Source organism: Sphaeramia orbicularis, chromosome 10 (assembly GCF_902148855.1).
Source record: "Sphaeramia orbicularis chromosome 10, fSphaOr1.1, whole genome shotgun sequence".
NCBI classification, from domain to species: Eukaryota; Metazoa; Chordata; class Actinopteri; order Kurtiformes; family Apogonidae; genus Sphaeramia; species Sphaeramia orbicularis.
Window position 1 is genome coordinate 18,581,893 of NC_043966.1, and position 21,731 is coordinate 18,603,623.

General features: G+C 36.6%; 1 protein-coding gene across 2 annotated transcripts in view; it reads right to left on the reverse strand.

The window, feature by feature from the left end:
* Positions 1 to 1,389: 1,389 nt before the first annotated feature.
* gpc2 (glypican 2) overlaps positions 1,390 to 21,731 on the reverse strand; it is a 28,447-nt gene continuing 8,105 nt past the window's right edge. For both annotated transcript variants that reach the window (XM_030146370.1, XM_030146369.1), the window contains 9 exons: positions 21,011 to 21,145; positions 18,837 to 19,012; positions 18,667 to 18,747; positions 16,921 to 17,086; positions 14,953 to 15,083; positions 12,570 to 12,716; positions 10,093 to 10,229; positions 5,191 to 5,363; positions 1,390 to 3,548 (listed from right to left, as the gene is read on the reverse strand). In XM_030146370.1, coding sequence (XP_030002230.1) covers positions 3,271 to 3,548; positions 5,191 to 5,363; positions 10,093 to 10,229; positions 12,570 to 12,716; positions 14,953 to 15,083; positions 16,921 to 17,086; positions 18,667 to 18,747; positions 18,837 to 19,012; positions 21,011 to 21,145 — 1,424 coding nt within the window. In that variant the 3' untranslated portion in view covers positions 1,390 to 3,270. The remainder of the gene's footprint in view (positions 3,549 to 5,190; positions 5,364 to 10,092; positions 10,230 to 12,569; positions 12,717 to 14,952; positions 15,084 to 16,920; positions 17,087 to 18,666; positions 18,748 to 18,836; positions 19,013 to 21,010; positions 21,146 to 21,731) is intronic.

Genomic DNA, 21,731 nt, shown 5'->3' on the forward strand with positions numbered 1-21,731 from the left:
GTCTGATGTGTCTGTTTATACCAGTATGGTTGAATGAAGATGTACTATAAGGCTACGTTCAGACTGCAGGCAAATGTGCCCCGAAACCGATTTTTTTTGCCCATATGTGACCTGTATCCGACAGTTTGAACAGGACAAATACAATTTTTTCAAATCTGACCCAGGCCACTTTCATATGTGGTCCTAAATCAGATACGTATCTGTTTTATTGTATTTTTTTTTATTTTATTGGTTCACTTAATAGGGACCATGCATATTTATGAACATTGCTGTTTTAATGAAAAAACACCCACGTAAATATGTTGGAATTAGTAAAAATAACTACTTTTCATCTGCAGTCCTAAGGCAGGTGACAGAAACAAGACATAAAACAGCCAACATTAATACATCAATGTTAACAAAGAGCCATTGCTCTTTGATCAGGCTGCATTTGTAAATAAGAATCTGTTCTTAATTGCTTGCCTGGGTAAATGAAGGTTAAATAAAAAAAAATAAATAAATAAATAGATATCTCTCACTCACTATATATTAAAATTTTGCAATGCGACTTCAGTCTGAATGGCCAGGTCACATTTATCTGACCTTTGCGTCATTGAAATGTGACAAATGTTACAATTCTGCATCCCAGGAGTTATACTTCCGTAAACTGCATGGTCACATATTACATCAGGACCTCTTTTGTGCATGCGGGTCACTTCAGGATCACATTCAGTTCATACTCAAAACTGACAGAAGTCGCATTTAATGTGTAGTATGAACGAGCACACACACACAAAAAACTCAGATTTCGCCGAAAAATCCAAATTGTGCATTAAGACCTGCTGTCTGAACGTAGCCTAAGTGAAACTACAAATGAAACGTAGACATTATTTTGGTTACTGTGTGTTTTGCGGCTTTTGTAAAATAAAAAATAAGGAGAAAAAGGCACAGCATGATTTTCTGCAGTTTGAACAGCTCAAATCTGATTCTTTAAAATCCCACCTAGGCCACTTTCATATGTAGTCCTAAATCGGTTACACATCTGAGATTTTGCAGTGCGACTTCAGTCTGAACTGCCAGGTCAGATTTATCCAACCTTTACATCACTGAAATGCGACAAATGTTACAATTCGGCATCCCAGGAGTCCTACTTCCATAAACTGCATGGTCACATATTACATCAGGACCTCTTTTGTGCATGCGGGTCACTTCAGGATCGCATTCAGTTCATACTCAAAACTGATAGAAGTTGCATTTATTGTGTAACATGAACGAGCACATAAAAAAAAATCGGATTTTACCAAAAAATTGGAATTGTGAAGCTACAAATGAAATGTAGACATTATTTTGGTTACTGTATGTTTTTGCAGATTTTATAAAATAAAAAATAAGGAGAAAAAGTCACAACATAATTTTCTTCAGTTTTTAATGAAGCAGAAAATATCACTCGTTTCATACCAAAAAACTGTTACAACATGAAAAAGTTGTGCTATACTTTCACCATGAGGGAATGTGCGAGTAGTAGGAATGGATGAGATGTCGTACTAAAGAACAATTTACCTGATATTCAGTGAAAATATTGCAGGCACCACATAGTGATCTGAATGCGGATCATTGAAGCACATATAATTACAATACTGTTGCTTTTAAAATACTGTGACACACTGTTTTTTTGTGAAGTTGTGCAACGCAATACCGTGTTTGTAGTGAAGTCTTAAATAACTAGAAAGGGTTTCATTCCAAAAAGACTAATTTGACAGAAAACAATACAATGCATGAAACACTGATCAGTATAATTATTCTGAATATTACTCATTATTTACAAAAAGAGTGTTTTGTTTTTTTAAGGTAGAATAATAAGAATGGAACCCTTTCTTTTATTTGTGCAAGGATAGTTGAGATTTCTTCATTCAGCAGAAAAGTTCCAGTTTATATACATTCATTTTCTATTTTCAATGTGTTTTCTTGTTGTTGTTATTGTCTAAAATCATACCAAATGTCTTTGTAACAGTTTGCTCGCTTCCCCTCCAATACAACATTCTTGCAACTTTTTTTTACCTCTTGAATATTCTTTGATTTTACATGAAGCACATTCAGCAAATTAACATTAACATCATCGATCTTTCAGCTGTTGACAGATTTTTTTTTTTCTCGCTTTCTGTAAACATTCAGTCCAATTCTCCATCACATGACTCACTCAGTGTCTTCATCATCTTTTGTTGGTTTTAAGAAAAATATGTAGAAAAGCACACTATTAAAAAAACATCCGTACATCATCTCAATGTGACTTTAAAACTTTGTAACCAGAACGAACAATAGAAAACAATCACACACGCACATACACACAATTCATGATTAAAAACGAGGGTAAACTGCAGCTGGTATTTTGGCCCAGTATTATCTGATGATTAAGTATCCAGTGATTGGTTAAGTAGAGGAAGTTATTTATGGGTTTTTTTTGCATACAGAGAACATTTTTTCTTTTTTAAAACCAGAGAAAATAAAAGACAAACACACTTCTTTTAGAAGACGACGACACTCAGCCCTGGCTTTGAAAATCCAAGTGATAAAAACAATTAAATATAATATTAGAAATAAATTAAAGGCAGCAATATATTACATTAACGAACTCATCACAAGTAACTATAGAAACTTGAGCTGTACATTCCAAATAAACCCCTTGTTTGGTTTTTACATTTAACTGCTTTTGTTTTTTCTAAGCCTCAAGGTTAAAGTATGTGAATTAAATCTACTTCTACGAGACAAAACACCCGCGATCAAAACCGAAAATGATTAAATTAAAGACTTGCATGAGAAGTGCATCAAAGAAAACACATTCAACCAAATCAGCCGCTCGACGACACTAAAGAGTAATTTATGGCACAGTTAATCTTTATCTCACGGACCAATAAACCATGAGAAGATCAGCTGCACCTGCTAATTCGTCTGCTCTTAGTGTTTCTGTTCATTTTCTTATGCACTTCAGCAAAGACTATCATTCAGCATCAAGACTCTAATGGGCCAGGATCAGTACTAAAACATGCTTGTCATTAATAATTCAGTATTGTTTGTGATTATGCCTTTTTGTGGCATGTTTAGTTGGAGAAAATACCCCCTTTTGTGCTGTAAACTGTGTATTTTTTATAAATTATTGCTAACCCATACATTATTAAGTTATCCTGTTTAGTCTTTTTTTGCTGGTGGAACCAAATGGAATGACATGTTTTCTTTCATAATGTGCTTAAGACTCCAGCATGACAGAATAATTTCCCTCCAGACTGTAATAAGCAGCTATCTCCACAAAGGGGCGATAGTGGCCATGAAAGGTAAACACAACAAAGAGAGCAGGGAGAAGGTGGGTGGGCTGGATGCTGATTTGACCCGTCCGTGGCCGTTGTTTCTGTTCCACTTGGACCCGTTTCGTTCTCGGATGCGGGGCGGCTTGGCGGGGTTGGACACAGGGTTATGTGGGGGTTTGTTGTAGGGGGGGTAGTACGGCCCGTAGCCTGGCCAGTCATCATTGTACCTTTCACCGTGGTCTCCTCCACCCGAGCCACTGCCCTCCTCACCTAGAAAAAGGAAAACAGGGGCCTCATTCACAGATGTTCACCAAGACCATTACTCACTTAACCCATAAAGACCCAATGTTACTTTTGTGGCAATTACAAAAATGAATTTTTCTCTATATTTAACCTTTCTTAAGTGTTTTATCAACATTTGTTATAATATTATCCTCTACATTTTGTTTTTTTTTTTTTTTTTTTGTGAAAATAAATTATTTTCCTATATTTAATGTACTAATCATGTAGATCAGTGGTGTCAAACTCATTATAGTTCAGGGGCCACATTCACCCCAATATGATCTCAAGTGGGCTGGACCAGTAAAACAATAACAGTGAAAAAGTAAAATTACATTATGATAATGTTTACATCTACAGCGTTTCCTTAAAAATCTGAATAACATGAACAACTTGAAATGTCTTCAGAAAAACAAGTGCAATTTTAACAATATTGTGCCTCAGTTTATCAGTTTATCATTTACGCGTGTGCATTACAACTTACATTACAATTACAAATACACCAAACATATACTACCAGGTATAAGACATTTCAGGTTGTTCATATTTGTTCAGGTTATTCACATTTTTTGTAAAAGGATAGCTTGTTAATGTAAACATTTTCATGTAATTTTACTTTTTTTTCACTAAAATATAGATAAAATCTGCAGTTGTCATTATTTATAGGTTATTGTAATACTATTTTACTGATCTGACCCAATTGAGATCTAATTGGTCTGTACGTAGAACTGAATTAAAATGATTTCTACACAACTGATTGTTAATTTCTTCAGTGTCATTTTTGCATTTCACTAATTCATCCTATGGGCCAGATTGGACCCTTTGGCGGGCTGGATTTGGCCTCCGGGCCACATGTTTGACACCTGTGATGTAGATGTTCGTTAAAGCTCAGATTAATGTTGGGGGTTATTGTATCAGAAATAGAGAAAACTGAATGTTTATGGTCACATATAGATACACGTTATATCTTATCTCCATCCTCCTAACAGATGGCACCATTTACTGAAGGTCCTGAAAAAAGTAATCAGTTTGGTGAACTCTGTAAATCCCATAAGAAAGTCCGGATGCTTCCATTCAATACCTGTAAAGTAATATTTTTATTCTGTAAAAAGTTGCAGCAGCATTACATCTGTGTGATACCGCTACTGAAGTTACAATGAACAGAAATTCATTAAGTTTAATGCTTTTTTTTCATATTAATACACTTTTGAAGTTCTGGAGGAGCGGCTCTACATTCTCTATTCAAGAAAAGACTGGTAAATGCTACAATTCTGATATGATTCCATTAAAATATTTGAAAAGACTGTGAATTTGATAAACTCTGCCATATAATGAAGTCTGCCATATGTGATTTGTGTTCTTAACTTAACTGCCACTTTATAGGAGGAAGCATCCGTAGCTCCTATCATCACAAATTCTTAAAAGTTTATTAGAATTTCATAGCCAGAAGAAACTTTTTGTACAAGGAAGCAATATATAGTTAGCATACAGCATATACAGGTGCAGATTCCTAATGTATGGTGTATAATGTACTATCACTGGTCCTAAAAATCCCACAATGTGTAAATTGTTTCTCAAAGGACATAAATAAATATAGACAGAAATTATACATGAGCATAAAACTGAGACTCACTGTCCATGAAGTCCATGTCTTGTCCCGTTTGAGCGTGTCTCAGTTTGTTAGTCGCCACCCTCAGCTCCATGATCAGCTGTCGAGTCCTCACATCCGGCCGGGCTATGTCCACTTCCACCTCTGGGTTGTTGATCTGGCTGACAAGTCCATCACCGGTGACGTCGGGCAGGTACCTTAGTGTACAGACACACACACACACACAAAAAAACAATGAATCCTGGCAGAAGGTACCATACCATACCATACCATACCATACCAACTTTATTTATAATGCACTTTAAGAACTTTGGAGCTGGCCTAAATGCCATACACCAAACATAAAACAAGGGATTAAATAAATAAATGAGTAAGTAAAACTAGTGATAACACAGGGTGTAAAACGGGCTAAGAACAACAAAATACAACCACCATAAAAACAAAGACAAATTAAAATCTAATAAAAACAGCATAAAAAAAACCAGACATGTCACTCATTGATTAAAAGCTAATGAGAAAAAGTGCGTTTTTAGACGTGATTTAAAGACAGGTAGAGACTGAGCCTGTCTAACAACTAAGGGCAACTGGTTCCACAGCTTTGGGGCGACAACAGAAAAGGCATGGTCCCCACGAAGCTTCTTTTTAGTTTTTGGAACCACTAGCTGCATCTGATCTGCTGACCTGAGAGCACGAGGGGGGGCGTAGGGGTGGATCAGGTCAGACTGCATGACCTAGAATATGTACATTTTCTATGCGAGTACATGTGTTTGCAGCTGAATGTATTAACACAAGAACCCTGAAGCTCATTCTCTTCAGCTGACACACATTCAGAGCCAAAAGGTGACGTGTCTGAATAGAGATAAATCAGGGGTGTCAAACATATGGCCCGTGGGCCACAACTGGCCAAAGGGTCTAATCTGACCCATGGGATGAACTTGTGAAATGCAGAAATTACACTGACAATATTAACAATTGAGTATGTCAAACTCATTTTAGTTCAGGGGCCACATACGGCCCAATTCAATCTCAAGTAGGTCAGACCAGTAAAATACTATCATAATAACCAATAAATAATGACAGCTCAAAAATGGTCGATTTTTTTCATGCAAAAAAGTAAAATTATGTTAAAATATTTACATTTACAAACAATCCTTTCACAATAAACATGAATAACCTGCACAAATATGAACAACTTGAAATGCCTTAAGAGAATTAAGTGCAAATTTAACAATATTCTGCCTAAATATTTTATGTATTTGTAGATCTACTGTGATCTGTTAGTTGTAATTTACATGTGTACATGATAAACTGAGGCACAATGTTGTTAAAATTGCACTTATTTTCTCAAGAAATTTCAGGGTCATAATATACAGATTTTTTTAAAAGGATAGTTTTAGATGTAAATGTTTTCATAATGTAATTCTCTTCTTTCACTCTAAAACAAGGGTATTCAAATCCAGTCCTCGAGGGCTGGTATCCTGCATGTTTTAGACGTTTCCCTCTTTCAACCCCACCTGGTTCAATTAATGATCAGCTCCTCATCAAGCCTGATAACGATGTAATGGCTTCCAGGTGTGCTGGAACAGGGACGTATGTAAAACATGCAGGATACCAGCCCCCGAGGACCGGATTTGAATACCCCTACTCTAAAACATAGAGAAAAGTTTGGAGTTTACTGGTCTGGTCCACTTGAGACCATATTGGACTGGATGTGGCCCCTGAACTAGAATGAGTTCGACACCCCTGATATAAATCCTTGAGAGGAACTATACACAGCTTAAATATAAACTCAGATATGATGAACAAACAAGGGTAGCAGCACCTATAGAGGGGTTTTTCATGCATTTATTCCTTGCATACATGTAATAGTAATAAAGACTAAACTAAACACATCAAGATCAGATTCACAGACTGCTTTAAAACTAACACCAGGCATCTGTCAAGTCTTTAACACTGAACAAAAATGGAACAGTACAGGCCAAACAAAGACAGATGGCACATCAAAATCCAATTTAGGAGATTCTACAGGCGAATTTTTCCAATTTCTTACTTTCATTATGAGGGGTGTTTTGCTGGTGGTGAATGTAGGACACACTAAATGTACTCCAACTGTATCTGCTGACTAACATTTTATAGATTTTTTCCACATTTCCATTTTGAGAGATGGAAGTAGAAAAACAGGAAAGAAGAAAGCGGGAGAGAAGTGAGAGGTGTTCATAGGAAGACCCCAGCCCAGATCCAAACCCCAGGCCCATGTGGTATGCACCAGGTGAGCTACAGGTGTTCCCTAACTCAGGGGTTTAAGTCCACCAACCATTCTTAAACCTGCACATGGTTTAAGACAGGGGTGTCACACTCATTTTCTTTCAGGGGCCACATTCAGCCCAGTTTGACCTCCAGTGGGCCAGACCAGTCAAATAATAGCATAATAGCCTACAAATAATGACAACTCCAAATTTTTATATGCAAAAAATAGCATTAAATTATGAAATAATTTTTATTTTACAAACTATCCAAACAAAAAAGATGTGATTAACCTGAAAAAAAAAAAGAAATTTCTGAAGAAAAATAAGAAGAAAAAATAAGAAAAATTTGATCAATATTACGCCTCAACTTATGATTTATACATGTGCATTACAGATCAGATCTACCAAGGCACAAAACAGGCAGAATACTGTTAAAATTGCACTTATTTTTCTTTAGACATTTCAGGTTGTTCATATTTGTTCAGGTTATTTACGTTTTATTATTAAAGGATATATCAGAGTTTAATGTTCTTTGCAATAAATCAAAGAGAAGAAACTGGTGTTGCCATTATTTATAGGCATAATGTCATATTATTTTTTTCACATTAAACCAAGAGTAACATTTGGAGTCATTATTTTTAGGTTGTTATGCTGTTATTTTCGAGTTCGACGCCCTTGACTGTTAATATCTTCTGCATTTTGTAAAGTCATCCTGCGGGCCGGATCGGAACCTTAGGCGGGCTGGTTTTGGCCCCTGGGCCGCATGTTTGACACCTGTGGTTTAAGAGTTGTGGCTGCAGACAATAATCATACCAACTGGAACACCTGCAGACTCCATGGATCTGCTTTTTATCTTGTACTTTGTATCTTACTAACCAATTTTGATTGACTTTGTCAGTCAGTCTGTTACTGAGGACCCCAACCAAGAGCACCCAGTCCCACTTATACAGATTTAATAGAATGGAACTCTTCATTGACTGGAAATTTACTGTGGGGACTAATTTAACCCATAAAGACCTAGTGCTAGTTCTGTGGAAATACTTCTCTAGATTTAAAAGAAGTGATATTTTGCTTTTTTTTTTTTAAATGGAATTATGCATTTTAAAACATTTCCCTGTGGTCTACATAAACTGTAAATACTGTGCTTGGGTCTGAATTCTTCATTAATTCAACTCCACAGGTCCATCTTCAACCCTATTTTTCAGTAATGACACCAGAAAGGTTGTTTTGGCCCTTTAAAATGCACCTGGCCCCACCCCCTCCAGGTTATTGGCTGTGCTGCTCTGTCTTATTCAACTAACAACTGAACATTTTAGGTAATCAGCTCGAAGTTTGGATGTATTTTCAGTATGGACTACAACTGCTGCTGCTATTTATGCTATTTATGCTAATTATGTCGTATTCAGAGAAATGTTCGTCAGAAGTCTTGACCTTATATGTACAAATGTTGTAACGCAACTAGTTACAAAACGTAACAAATTAAAAAGGAATTAAAATGGGTTGTAGAAATCCACTCGATTTTTGCCAGAATGAATATAAAGATAGCTTTGCAGCACCTGGAGGGTTCAAATTCACACTTTATGAACTATTAGGGTCCAAATCCACAAATAAATGAACCAAAGACTGATAAAAGTGGGTTTAGCAAAATATGACCCCTTTAACATTTCTTAAGTGATTTATCTCCATTTATTATAATAATATCCTCTGTATTTTCTGTTTTTTCAGTGAAAATCTAGTATTTTCCTATATTTAATTCACTGACCATGTAGATGCTCATTAAAGATCAGATTAAAGTTAAGGGTTATTATATCAGACATAGAAAACTGAAGCAAAAGGGGACTTTTTCAGCAAATATATCAATAACTAAACATAAAAACAAGTGTCTCCATCCACTGTCATTGATCAAACTCCATGGGTTTTACTGGTAAATCAGTGTTGTAAAAGATGACGGAGTTTCCATATTCACTACAGAGCCTCTGAACATCCAAATGGGTCATATCTGATGACCATGAAAAGATTTTACACCAATTATTTACATGTATTGATAGGATTAGTGGATCAACGTGTATTAAATATTTTAGATCAGCAAATGGTTTTGGTTGTCGGTGGCTGTTTGGGTCTTTATGGGTTAAAGTAATTCACTATAGATGCGCTCTGTCAGAAATTTGTAAGGAAACAGACATATATTTCCTCATGTGCTCAGTACATTTTCTCTTAATATGTAAATTAATGCTCACTATTTTTTTTTCCAGATGTCATTAATTGCATAAATACTAATGTTTTGAGAAAGAGGTTAAGATGTTGGTGGTTATTTCTCACATTAGCTTATTCCCCAGTTATTAGACCTTGTTTGTTAAATATGTTGTGGGTTAAAGCTGCTACAGTACAAGCGTTTCCTAATGCAGCTGGAACGGCATCAGGCATCACAACATTAATTCATCCATTATGCATCCTGCCTCTGCTCTAAATCAGCCCAGATGCTTGGTGTTTGCTGTATCCATGTGCATAAAAGTAAGCAGACCCACGCAGGGAGCATGTGGGTGACTGGTGGTGGCAAAATTAAATAAAGCTAGTTCCATCTGTTGCATCTTCCCACCTCTGCACCGTTGCTCACTCCTCCTCTTCCTCCTCCACCTATACCCCTCCCCTCCCTCCGCCCCTCTGCTTAGATCTCCCTCACCTCCCCCGGGTCTGCCCGTTCCAGCAGCGGTCCTCATTAGTGACGTCGGCAGCCATCTTCTCATCATTGCAGATGGTGTGTGGGAGGGACACCCAGAAGCCCTGCATTGGCCGGAGTCGCTCCTTCAGCTCGGTAACCTGAACGGAGGCGGAAAGAAATCAGCTATGACTCAAGGCTGATTTTAAAGTATCCTTATTTGGTATGGCTGGGTGAAAAAAACATATGCAAGGCAGCAAGTGTTGACATTTGTGAAGTATATTCTGACATGACACTGTCTAAGTGTCAGATATTGAACCAGATGTCTTTTCTGTTTTATAAATAAATCCGAATATCCATTTACCTGCAACTCTCTTCTCTGTTTATCTGGTTTTATTTATTTCCCCAGCACCTCTATCTAGCAAGACCGCTCCATGGTCAGAAAACTGTCAGTGCCCCTCACCTCTGTTTTCTGTATTTTTAGTTCTTTGTATTGAGTTTTATTCAGCTTGCTTGTGCGCCTTCTTTTGCTTTCAGTTGCAATGCCTGAATCAGCAACCAGAAACCTCTCACAAAAGGATAATAATCACAAAACCTAAATTATGAGATGTGTATTTCTCGAAGCCAATGTAATTATTTTCTACCTAAAAATAATTCTGAGTAAAAGCATTGTCACAAGGGGTGAGTGATGTAGCCAAAATCTTCCATCACTGTAGATTTTATATTGTGGTAACGTGTCAAACATGTTTTCCAACTTAAAACAAATGGTGGCAGGCACAACAAACCCCGCCCCTTGCATGTAATGTAGCTCATTTTGGCATCGACCCCGCTGATGTCATCATGTCTGTGCATGTGCTGATGTCAGCATATCACTTGTGTCTATATATGTGTCAAGTTTGAAATACATTGAAACAAAATTGATGTTTTTAAAGACATTTGAAATTTTGCCCATTATAAGTAAATGGAAGAAGAAAAAAGATTTTAAAAATTCATAAGAAATTTGAACTTTGACCTACTTTTCCCAAAATGTAATTATATCTATTCTGGGTCACTGGCAATCTATAAAACCAATTTAATATGAATTCAATTAGTAGTTTTGCTGCTACAGACATGTGAAATTTTGCCCATTATAAGTAAGTGGAAAAAAAAAAAGATTTTAAAAATTCATAAAAGATTTTATCTTTGACCTACTTTTTCCAAAATGTAATCACATCTATTCTGGGTCACTGGCAATCTATAAACCCAATTTGGTATGAGTTCAACCAGTAGTTTTGCTGCCAGAGTGTTAACAAACAAACAAGCAAACTGAACCAAAAACACCACCCCTTGCCTCCCCTTCAGGGTGTAATAAGAATTGTTTTAATCTACAGTGTGTGATATTTAATGACACCTGCTGGTGAAGCTGAACATTGCAACCAACTGAATGCTGTTGCTGCAAAAACATGCTGGAGTCAGTGTTTGATTTGTCCATTCTGAGCTATGGGGATATTAACACAGATATGACATGACAGCTGATGGTAATGCACCTTAACATGTATTCCAGTTGCTATAAAAGAATAACAGCAACTCTATTCGGGGTGACGATAAAATCATAATGGACTAAATCGTTATCTGCACCCTCTGCACATACACACAGCTCATCCTTGGGTAAAAACAATATTTACATGTCATTATACACTAGTCAACACTAAATTATGGATATTATATTCCATTTCTGCTATTAGATCCTCTTAAATCCCGTGAATAGTACACACTGCCCTATACAATAATCTTATTGTGCTTGATCACATCTGATTATTTTCTGTATTTAACTGGAGTGTCCATAAAACCAAAAACTACTGACACGTGAGGCAAGACACTTGAGTTTAAAACGAAAGACTCAAAGCAGTAAACTAACAACATTATATCAAAATGAGAGCTTTAAGCTGCCAAACGAGCGCAGTGAGGCTGCCAAACAAACTGCAGTGTGAAAATATCTGATAATTATGCAAGTCAAGCTTCAACTTAAAAAAATAATAAAAAATTAAAACTGACACCAGTATTTTCATGTTATGCTGGTTTTTGCTTTCTTGTTCTTCAAATCACACTGGATTTGCAGCAGGGTGAGATCACACGGTTAAAACTGTCTGTTACTGTCACATGATACAGTGTGTTTGGTGTGGATTAATATAACTGAATCTATGTGCATGGGTCTTTTAATTTGGGTGAGTTAACCCTTTTAAGATAAGACAAGAGATAAGATAAGGTAAAATAAGATAAGATAAGATATGCCTGTATTAGTCCCACAAGGGGAAATTCCAGATTTACAGCCGCAAAGCACAAAAGCACACAAGAGCAAAAGAAAGTACAAAATCAAGAATAAAGACAAATCAAATAAGCTATATATATACTATTTACAGCTATGCACATGCTGATCATACTCTTAAAGCCGCCTTCAAATTCTATATAAAACCATGCTGATCAACTATATCAGTATTAGGTATACTGTACATCTTCCTTACCAGTCGATCCAGGTTGGTCCCTGCAGCTGTGGTGGGTTTCTCTTCTGGGCTGTAGGTCCTAAAGGGTCTCCTGTTGCTTCCTGACTCTTTGGGTGAGCGTTTGGACCGTCCTGGAGCTGGTCGGGGGTTTCCACAACCCTGAAATACCTGAAAAAACAGACAGCAACACCAGACAGCAAAAGAAAAAGCATATTAGGGAGATGTTTTAAGCAACTACAGCTTTGTTCACACTGCAGGTAAAAATGCTCAAATGTGATTTTTTTGTTCATATGCGACCCATATCTGATTTTTTTTATGATAGTCTGAACAGCACAAATCAGACTTAGACCATTTTTATATGTGGTCCTGAATCAGATACATATCTGATACTTTGCAATGTAACTTCTGTCTGAAAGGTCATTTTGCATTTCATCTGATTTTTATGTCATTGAAATGCAACAGACGTCACAATTCCTCGCTGGAGGACGTGGGACCTCCAAGATCCACATTTATTCCACAACCATAATGTGCTGTGTGTGACTTCATGTTGTCTTCTGTGGGTCGCTTCACTGCTGTAGACTGTTCACACAAGAGTCTGATGGCAGTTGCACTCAGAAAAAAAAATCTGAAATGAGCTTTTAGAATTGCAGTGTGAACGCAGCCTTAGTCCTATTGATAAGATTTCATTAAAAGTGATTTAGACTTCAGAGCTGATAAAGCTAATGCTTGAAAGAGAACGTCTATGTTTACACAGAGATACAGATGTTGTTACTTAGCTAAACTATCTTTGAAATTTTAGTTAAAAATATGTGAACATTCATGAGAAAACTCAACAAAAACCAACCATGAATGCAAATGTTCGGTTATAGGTAAGAGATCCAATCATCTGCCCTTCAAATCAACATCTATACCTACAAATATTGTCATACTTCAGAACTTGGAAATGAGAGTGGATGAAATCTTTTAACATAGCAGTGCTAAAAAGGCTAAGAAGCTAAAAATGCTAAAAAGGAAATGAACATGTTTTAAAGCAGTGCAGCTAAAAATCAAAAGCTTTTCTGTCTTTAACAAAATATGTGTGTCTCTTTGGCGGATTAGCTCCTGGGACTCCAGCCATGCTTAAGCCATTCTGTGAGGCTGTCATGCACTGTCATTTATAATGCTAACTGTCTCATCAAGGAGATTAATATATAGAAAACATTAATGTTATTGCTTTGACAGAGTGAATTTGTGACAGCGGATAATGTGTTTAATGTATTTACAAGGGTATAATAGAAACAGTGCTCCTTTTTCTTTTGCTAAATGTAAGCCAGGGTGTCAAACTATGTTACTTTAATGGCACGCACTCAAATGCTTAAATAGTCGAGAAGCGGTTATCGAACTTTTTCAGCTTTTGGGTCTTGAGCCAAGCAAGTTTGGGAACTCAAAACAGAAAACTGATGTCTCTCCTGGACCCAAATTTGCAAAAATACACAATAAAGTGCTATCACATCCATTTTTAATGAAACCATCAAACGTTGCATTCATTATCTGAGCTAAACACAGCATCATTATGAAAAAAGAAAGCTATTCTTTATTTGAATTAGAAAAATTAAGTCACATATGAATGTGTATGCACTTTCCTAAATAGAGATACAATAGAAACTGTTTCATAATGAATCACAATATTTTTACACTTGTGATACCATTAAAAGAGGTCTCCAAATTTTTGTTTTATGTATCTACGGTTACTGAAAAAATTCTTAGACCATCAAAAGTCATCAAAAACAATGGTTATGCAATCAAGTACTAACTCCTGTGTGTATCATGTGACTAAAACAGACAGAAAACAAAACATGGAATGCCTAAAAGCACTGTTTTTGTCGGTACAATGCCATAGTTATTGATGTAAGAACTGAAGTGATTTTAGTTATTATCAAGAAAACATGGAAAATGGTTAGATATCAGCTCTGAAATTAAACTGTTAGGAGCTACTATTGTTGTTTTCATTTTATTTGTCCAAACAAATGTACCTTTAGTTGTACCAGGCATTAAAATGAACAAGAAATTGAAGAAAACAAGGGTGGTCTAAAAAAATTTTCCACGACTGTATGTAAAACTGTCACTGCAGTTATTTCTTTTTCATCTTCTTTGTTTAAAATCCCACAAATTCCTGCAAGTTAAAGTGGATTAACACAATAAAAATAAAATCAAAAATGTAAGTGCCAATATAAATTTCATAACATCAATATCAAGATAAGGAACCATGCAGGAATATTATGAAAGTCGAAGTATTGAGAGTAAAAATTTTGAGAACCACTCCATATCCAGATGTAAGGAAAGTAGTAACATTCTCCATTAACCTCACTCTAGTGTATGAAATGCCCTGTAAACTCCCCTTCAAACCTTCTGCTTGTGCACTTACCTTAGTTGAGATGCTGACACTGTTTTCTTGCATGTGCATGATGGCCTCTGACACTTTCACAGAAATGGAGTCAGTTGCCAGCTCCATGTTGAACGGCCCCTCCAATTTCTCAGAAACCTGGTACAGAGCATCTGAAAGAAAAAATAGAGATGACAAGGAGGCACACACAGGTTTATATTCAGTCTACTATATTCAAAAAGCACCAAATAACAACTAAAGATACTCTCTGTCTACTCTTTTCTCTTACAAAAAAAAAGAAGAGATGATACTTTTGGTGCCTCCCAAGGCAGCTAAAGAGATTCTGTCAGCTTAGGGGAACATCTGATTCTAAAGTGTCCAAGTTGTAATAGTGACAGAGAAAGAAGAGGAAAGGATAAAGAAAATGGTGGCTATAGAAAAGCACACATGAGAGTAGGTTTGGGTGAAGTGGAGATGAACAGAGTGATGAAAGGTAGGAGGAAGGCAGGGCACATGAAAAGGAAAAGATGGAGGGAAGTATGGGTTTGATGAAAGGGGAGAGGAAACATGGGAAGACAGATCAATTGTGAAGGAGCAGAGAGGCATGAATGATTAATGGAGGAGGAATTCATTAGGGGGGGAAGGAAGTGAAAGTAAATGAGTGACAGACGGCAATGAAAGGAGAAGAGAAATTCTGACTCCGATTAATTTAGGTTTTCTAGATGTTAGTGTTAATCCAGTCATTGAAAATAGTGTGGCTCTTACAAAGTGATTACATGAAGAGGTAAGTAATATAAATATATATATATACACACATTAACTTACTAAACCAGGGGTGTCAAACTCATGTTAGTTCAGGGGTCACATACAGCTCAATATGATCTCAAGTGGGCTAAACCAGTAAAATAACAGCACAAAAACCTAGAAACATTAACAACTCCAAACTTTTCTCTGTGTTTTAGAGTGAAAAAAATAAAATTACTTTATGAAAATGTTTACATTACAAAAATGAAAATAACATGAACAAACTGAATTTCCCAAGAAAAAAAGTGCAACTTTAACAATATCATGTCTGAACTTATCATTTACACATGTGCATTACAAGCTACAGATCTCAGTGGATCTACAAAGCATACAAAACATTTAGTAACAGGCAGAATATTGTTAAAACTGCACAACATTTCAGGTTGTTCATATTAATTCAGGATATTCAATTTTTTTCTGAAAGATAATTTATAAATCTAAGCATTTTCAAGTAATTTTACTTTTTTACAGTAAAACAAAGAGGGAGTTGTCATTATTTATAGGTTAGTACAGTGTTTTTCAACCTTGGGGTCGGGGCCCCACGTGGGGTTGCCTCAAATTCATGTGGGGTCACCTGAAATTTCAAGTAATTGACACAAAAAAAAAAAATTACTAATGAAAAATATTTTTTAATGATTCAATATATATTTCATTATAATTAAAACACCACAAATTTTTCCTACTAAAAATCAAGCTCAAATAAAATGCAGGATATAACATCTGAGAGGGCATATCTTGATTGACCTGATCATGTGACCGCATGCGTTGCTACGCTTCAAGTTGCCTGGACACAGTCGCAGTCAGAAAACCGGACCAAACGGAGGATAGAAAGATTTCTTCACCCCAGCCTGGCCTTGCTAAGACATCTCCTAGAGAAAAATGTCTCAGTTTTGAATGTCTGGGGTCACCAAAAATTTGTGATGTAAAAAAGGGGGTCACAATCCGAAAAAGGCTGGGACCCACTGGGTTAGTATGATAGTATTTTACTGGTCTGGTCACCTTGGGATGGAATTGGGCTGTATGTGGCCCCTGAGCTAAAATGACTTTAACACCTGATTGTTAATATCTTAAGTGTAATTTTTGCATTTTACAAATGCATCCCACGGGTCAGATTGGAGCCTTTGGTGGGCCTGTTTTGGCCTGTGGGCTGTATGTTTGACACCCCTGAACTACAGTAAGCAGAAGGGGAATAATCCCTCCACTCACCAATGAAGTTGTTCCACTCCGTGCCCAGGTCGGCCTGATTGGCTAAGCAGCCCTTCATCACATTAAGGCACAGGGAGTGGCAGGGCCGCAGGAAGGGCACGCCTCGACACAGGGGGCAGTACCACTGACGCATCAGCCCACGAACACACTCTGAATCTGCAGTCAGCTACAAAACAAAGAAATTTATGTTAAAGTGTGAGCAGAGAAAATAATGTGGAAATCTCCTCTAAGGAGCTTGTGCAACCAATTGCACCAGAAGGAATGAATGCACCCCTTTTCATCAAACCTTTGAGGAAGCGTAAGAAGCAGGCCAAGGACAGACCACTTAGATTTTTAGAGTAGATGTTTAAAAAGAGAGATAGCTATATAGACTAAAGAGATTCGTTTTCTCCAATGTTGAGAGCAGTTTACTCCGAGGTGAGGTTCAAATTAAGACCTTGGTTACCATGGCAACGGTCAGTTAAACTAAGCAGAGGAAGCGACTGACAAAAAGGATGAAAAGATAGATTATTATTTGTGGTTTGTTTATGTTTTAACAATGATGTGGAACAATAAAAAGGGTGGACTAATGACCTTCACCAAAGGGACTCCTTGTTAAATCTACACAGGTTCATAATTGTATATTTTAGCACCAACAGGAGTTAAATAAACACACGCTGAAGTAAAAGGAAGCACCGTCAAATTTTAGAAGCCCTATTTTCAGTGATTTGCTCAAATGTGGACAGAGACAAAGTATCGCTCATTAGTCAGTCCATCTGGACAAAGTTCTTAATGGTTGGTGTTTTGTAGGACTGTTGTTTTAATTGCTCATTTAAAATGTGCTTCTGCTAGGAACTATCTTCCTTAATTAATTAAATTAGCCAAAAAACATAAATCTATCTATAAATCTGTTCTCTCAGCTGATGTTTTAGTATTTTGGCAGCAAAGTCTCAACTTAATATGGTTCATGTTAACCCATAAAGACCCAAACAGCAACCTCATGACCAAAACAACTCTGATCTAAAATGTTTAATACCTGATGCTCCACTAATCCTATCAATACATGTAAATAATTGGTGTAAAATGCATTTTGTCATCTTTTCATGGTCATCAGATATGACCCATTTGGATGTTCAGAGGCTCTGTAGTTACCATGGAAACACTGTCATCTTCTACAACATTGATTCACCAGTAAAACCCATGGAGTTGGATCAATGACAGTGGATGGTGACACTTGGTTTATGTTCAGTTAATGGTAGATTTTACTGAAAAAAAAGTCACATTTTCTTCAGTTTTCTGTGTTTTTGATATGATAACCTTCAACTTTAATCTGAGCTTTTATGAACATCTACATTATCAGTAAATTAAAAATGGGAAAATACCTGATTCACACTGAAAAAATGCAAAATGCAGAGGATAATATTATAATAAATGATGATCAATCACTGAAGAAAAGTTAAAAATAGAGAAAAAAAAAAAAACAATTTTGGAAGCGCCACAAAAGTAGCACTGAGTCTTTATGGGTTAAGAATTTATCTCACAAAAAGGTTATGTAGCATTCAATTTTCTATAAAAAGATGAACATGCAGTTAAATTTGCACTTAATTTAATTGAAAATTTTATTTAAAAAAACAAACAAACAATGTAATAGCTGGACCACTTTGGGATTAAACTGTCCTGATCAATAGTGTGCATTTTTCATATCTGATATATATAAATTGGATATAAAATGTTACACAACAGTCAACATTACAAAGAAGCACTCACCTTTGTTGCTTTATTGACAATATCCCGACCTGTTGCTAAGGCCTGAGAAAGGGCTCTGGCTGCAATGAAAGCCCTTGAGACCTATTTTTCAACAAAAAGGCAGTTAGATTAGTCATTTATCAAAGTCATGTGGGATAAAGGAAGAACTATTAACTGTTTAAGACACACACTTGTACGCGTAGCTTGCGTGGCACGTCCCCAAACGGCTGCAGCTGTTCAGCGTGTTTACTGACACACTCCAAGTAGTCCTCGCTGAACTGATACTGGGGGTTGACCAGAGAGAAGACCCTCTCCACCAGTCTGGACCAGAAGTCTGACAGGACCTCAGCGAGACTCACACTGCCCCCTGTGGATGAGGAGCAATGTCCAATGTTTAAATGTTAATTTTTTTTTTCCTTTTTTTTAAATTTAATATAATTTCAATGTCTTGCTTTTGTTGTGTTTTTTATGCCTTTGTAAAGCACTTTGAGTTGCCCTGTGTATGAATAGTGCTATACAAAGAAACTTGCCTTGCCTTAAACAGCCACCGTTAGAAATAAAAATGGTCTGCATGTTCAGATTGACCAAGTACAGGACGATAGCTTAAATAAATGCACTCAAGAAGTAACTAGAAACATTTCAAAGTACTTGGGGTCCATTTATGAAATATCTAAGGGTCAAAGATTTATCTCAAATGCTAGAATCAGATCAGTGAAGGTGCTTTTTCCTCTCCATCTGTCTTTTTCTTTGCAGTTCCAGTGTCAGAGTCCTTTTATATAATCTCTGCAGATGAATGTTGAATAGTGCTAATGTACTGAATACAAATAAGTGCATGTTGTGCCTCTTCTGACACTTTAGAAATGTATAAATGGCATGAGCTTATACTTTAATAATTTTGTCTGAACACAAGTTTGCCCTAAAAAGTGGATTTTTTTGTATTGTTTTTATTATTTAATTAATCATATAATTTACTAACTTATGTATGTATTTTTTTCATGTTTTCTTCAAATGTGTATTGTTAATTTTACTTTGCTTTTTAGGTAACTTTTTTTGTCATTTATGTTGAAAACATATTTAACGTATTTGTTCTAAAGTTTTTCTTTGTACTTTTGTAATGTAATAATGAATCACAATGAAGGAATATAACTGGGAGATAAAGGATAACCATTCAGTTTCTTTTGGATCATTTCTATAGACTCACAGTTCTTACATGCACTTTACTTTAGCTACAGCGTCTTCCATCTGACTATTGAAGGTGCACAAGCAATTTCAAGGTTTGTCAAGAAGAGATAATGCATTAAATCATGTGACAAATTTATCTGACTTTTGTCCTACGGGGTGGAATAACTGTCTTGACACAGACACTGCACCTGCTGTTTTCTTAGAGAAATCCGATGGACATTGTCACACTTATTGCCACAGTTGAGACAAAGAAACTGTATATTTATTTGTTTCGTTGTCGGGTTTTTTTCTGTTAAAAAGCATGTTAATGTTGAATGAAAATCTGGAAAAACCCTGAGCTGCAGTAATGGTAATACAATTAGTAGATACTGATTACTGATCGTACATTTTTTAGGTAAACTGTTTTCTTATCTGCAAAAAACTGATTTTCTACCCTAAGAATGAAGTAGTTTTCTGTGTTTAAGATGGAGTAGTTATACAGTTATAATCAGATTAAGATTCATTTTATTTAAAGTTTGCCATGTTTGTTGGTTTGATTGTGCTTTGGTTACGTGATCAGTCTCTTTACATCAGTCATCTGGCAGACAGGTCTTGAATATGCGACTCTCCAATCTGTAGTCTGGTATACGACTTCGAAGCTGAGCCACAGCCGGCAGACAGACTTGCCAGCTCACGACTGTCATGCCAAAACACAGCAAAATGGAACAAAAATAGAAACAGTTTGGCGTCCGTGGGTTTCCTGTTCTTGGCATTCTCCCTCTCAGACTTTTTTTTTTCCCTTCTTGGCATTTTATTACTCTTTTAAAAACACAATACTGTCTAGGGATTCTGTGGATTCGCCACAGCAGGGGTGTCAACTGATGTCTCAACTAGACTACAAGCACAGAAAGGAATCATTGCATCTCTGCTTTACCTAGGCTAATCGTCAACATTTTGGCATAAGATATCTACTGCATGAAGCAGACTTAATACTAAATGTTCTCTCCATCTGCTCCTTTGCATTTAGACGGAGAAAAATCACACAAATTCAGAGTTTGTCTGGATACAGTAGCATAAGGTTATATGAAAATACAGTATGTGATATATTGATCTATCTGGCATTTCTATGTTTGAAAACCCAATACACTCATATCTCAACCCTCTGAAAATAAGCAGCTGAAGTGGATACAGTGACTCAACAAACCAGAATAATATCTGCGAAGCTCCACAAACAGCTCCTGGAAGACGTGTGCATTCTGAGTGAAGAGTCTCCCATACGTCTTGGTAAACATCTGGTTCATAGACTTCTCTGACAGGTCTATAAGCTCCCTGAAGAACTCTGCAGAGAGACAGGAAGGACGGAGATTAGATGTGAATCTGTCACCCACCTACAATTTTTCTAATATCTGAGCAAGGTTTCTACGTAGGCGCTCAGTCACCCTCTCCCTACAAGATTAACAGCTCACACGGAGTCGCATCAGATCCTGCTCACGGGTAAATGAATGTTACAAAATGTTCTGTATTAAAGATTATCTTTAGGAGTCATACGTGTTCTCCCACTCCTTGAATGTCTTCAAGTGATTCATCAAGTACATTATATAAAAAGGATAAGGAGGGGGAAAAAAAAGGTGATAGCAGTCCATAGCAGGTAGGAGGAGAAAGTGTAAATTCAGCTCTGTGCTGTGACGGCTACAAACATGCAGCCGTGCTGACAGACTGAGACAACAGAGGCTTATCTGTGAGACTATCTAGGATACAGATATAGATAAGGATACATAGGATGGCACTGAATTTTTTGACCACATGGTACAGTAAGTACATAACTGACACGAAACTCAGAAATATATAAACTGTATGTATAAAATCTCTGCAATATAGTTCATCTTCCACACTATTGTTGATTTAGGACTTGGATAAGCCAAGGG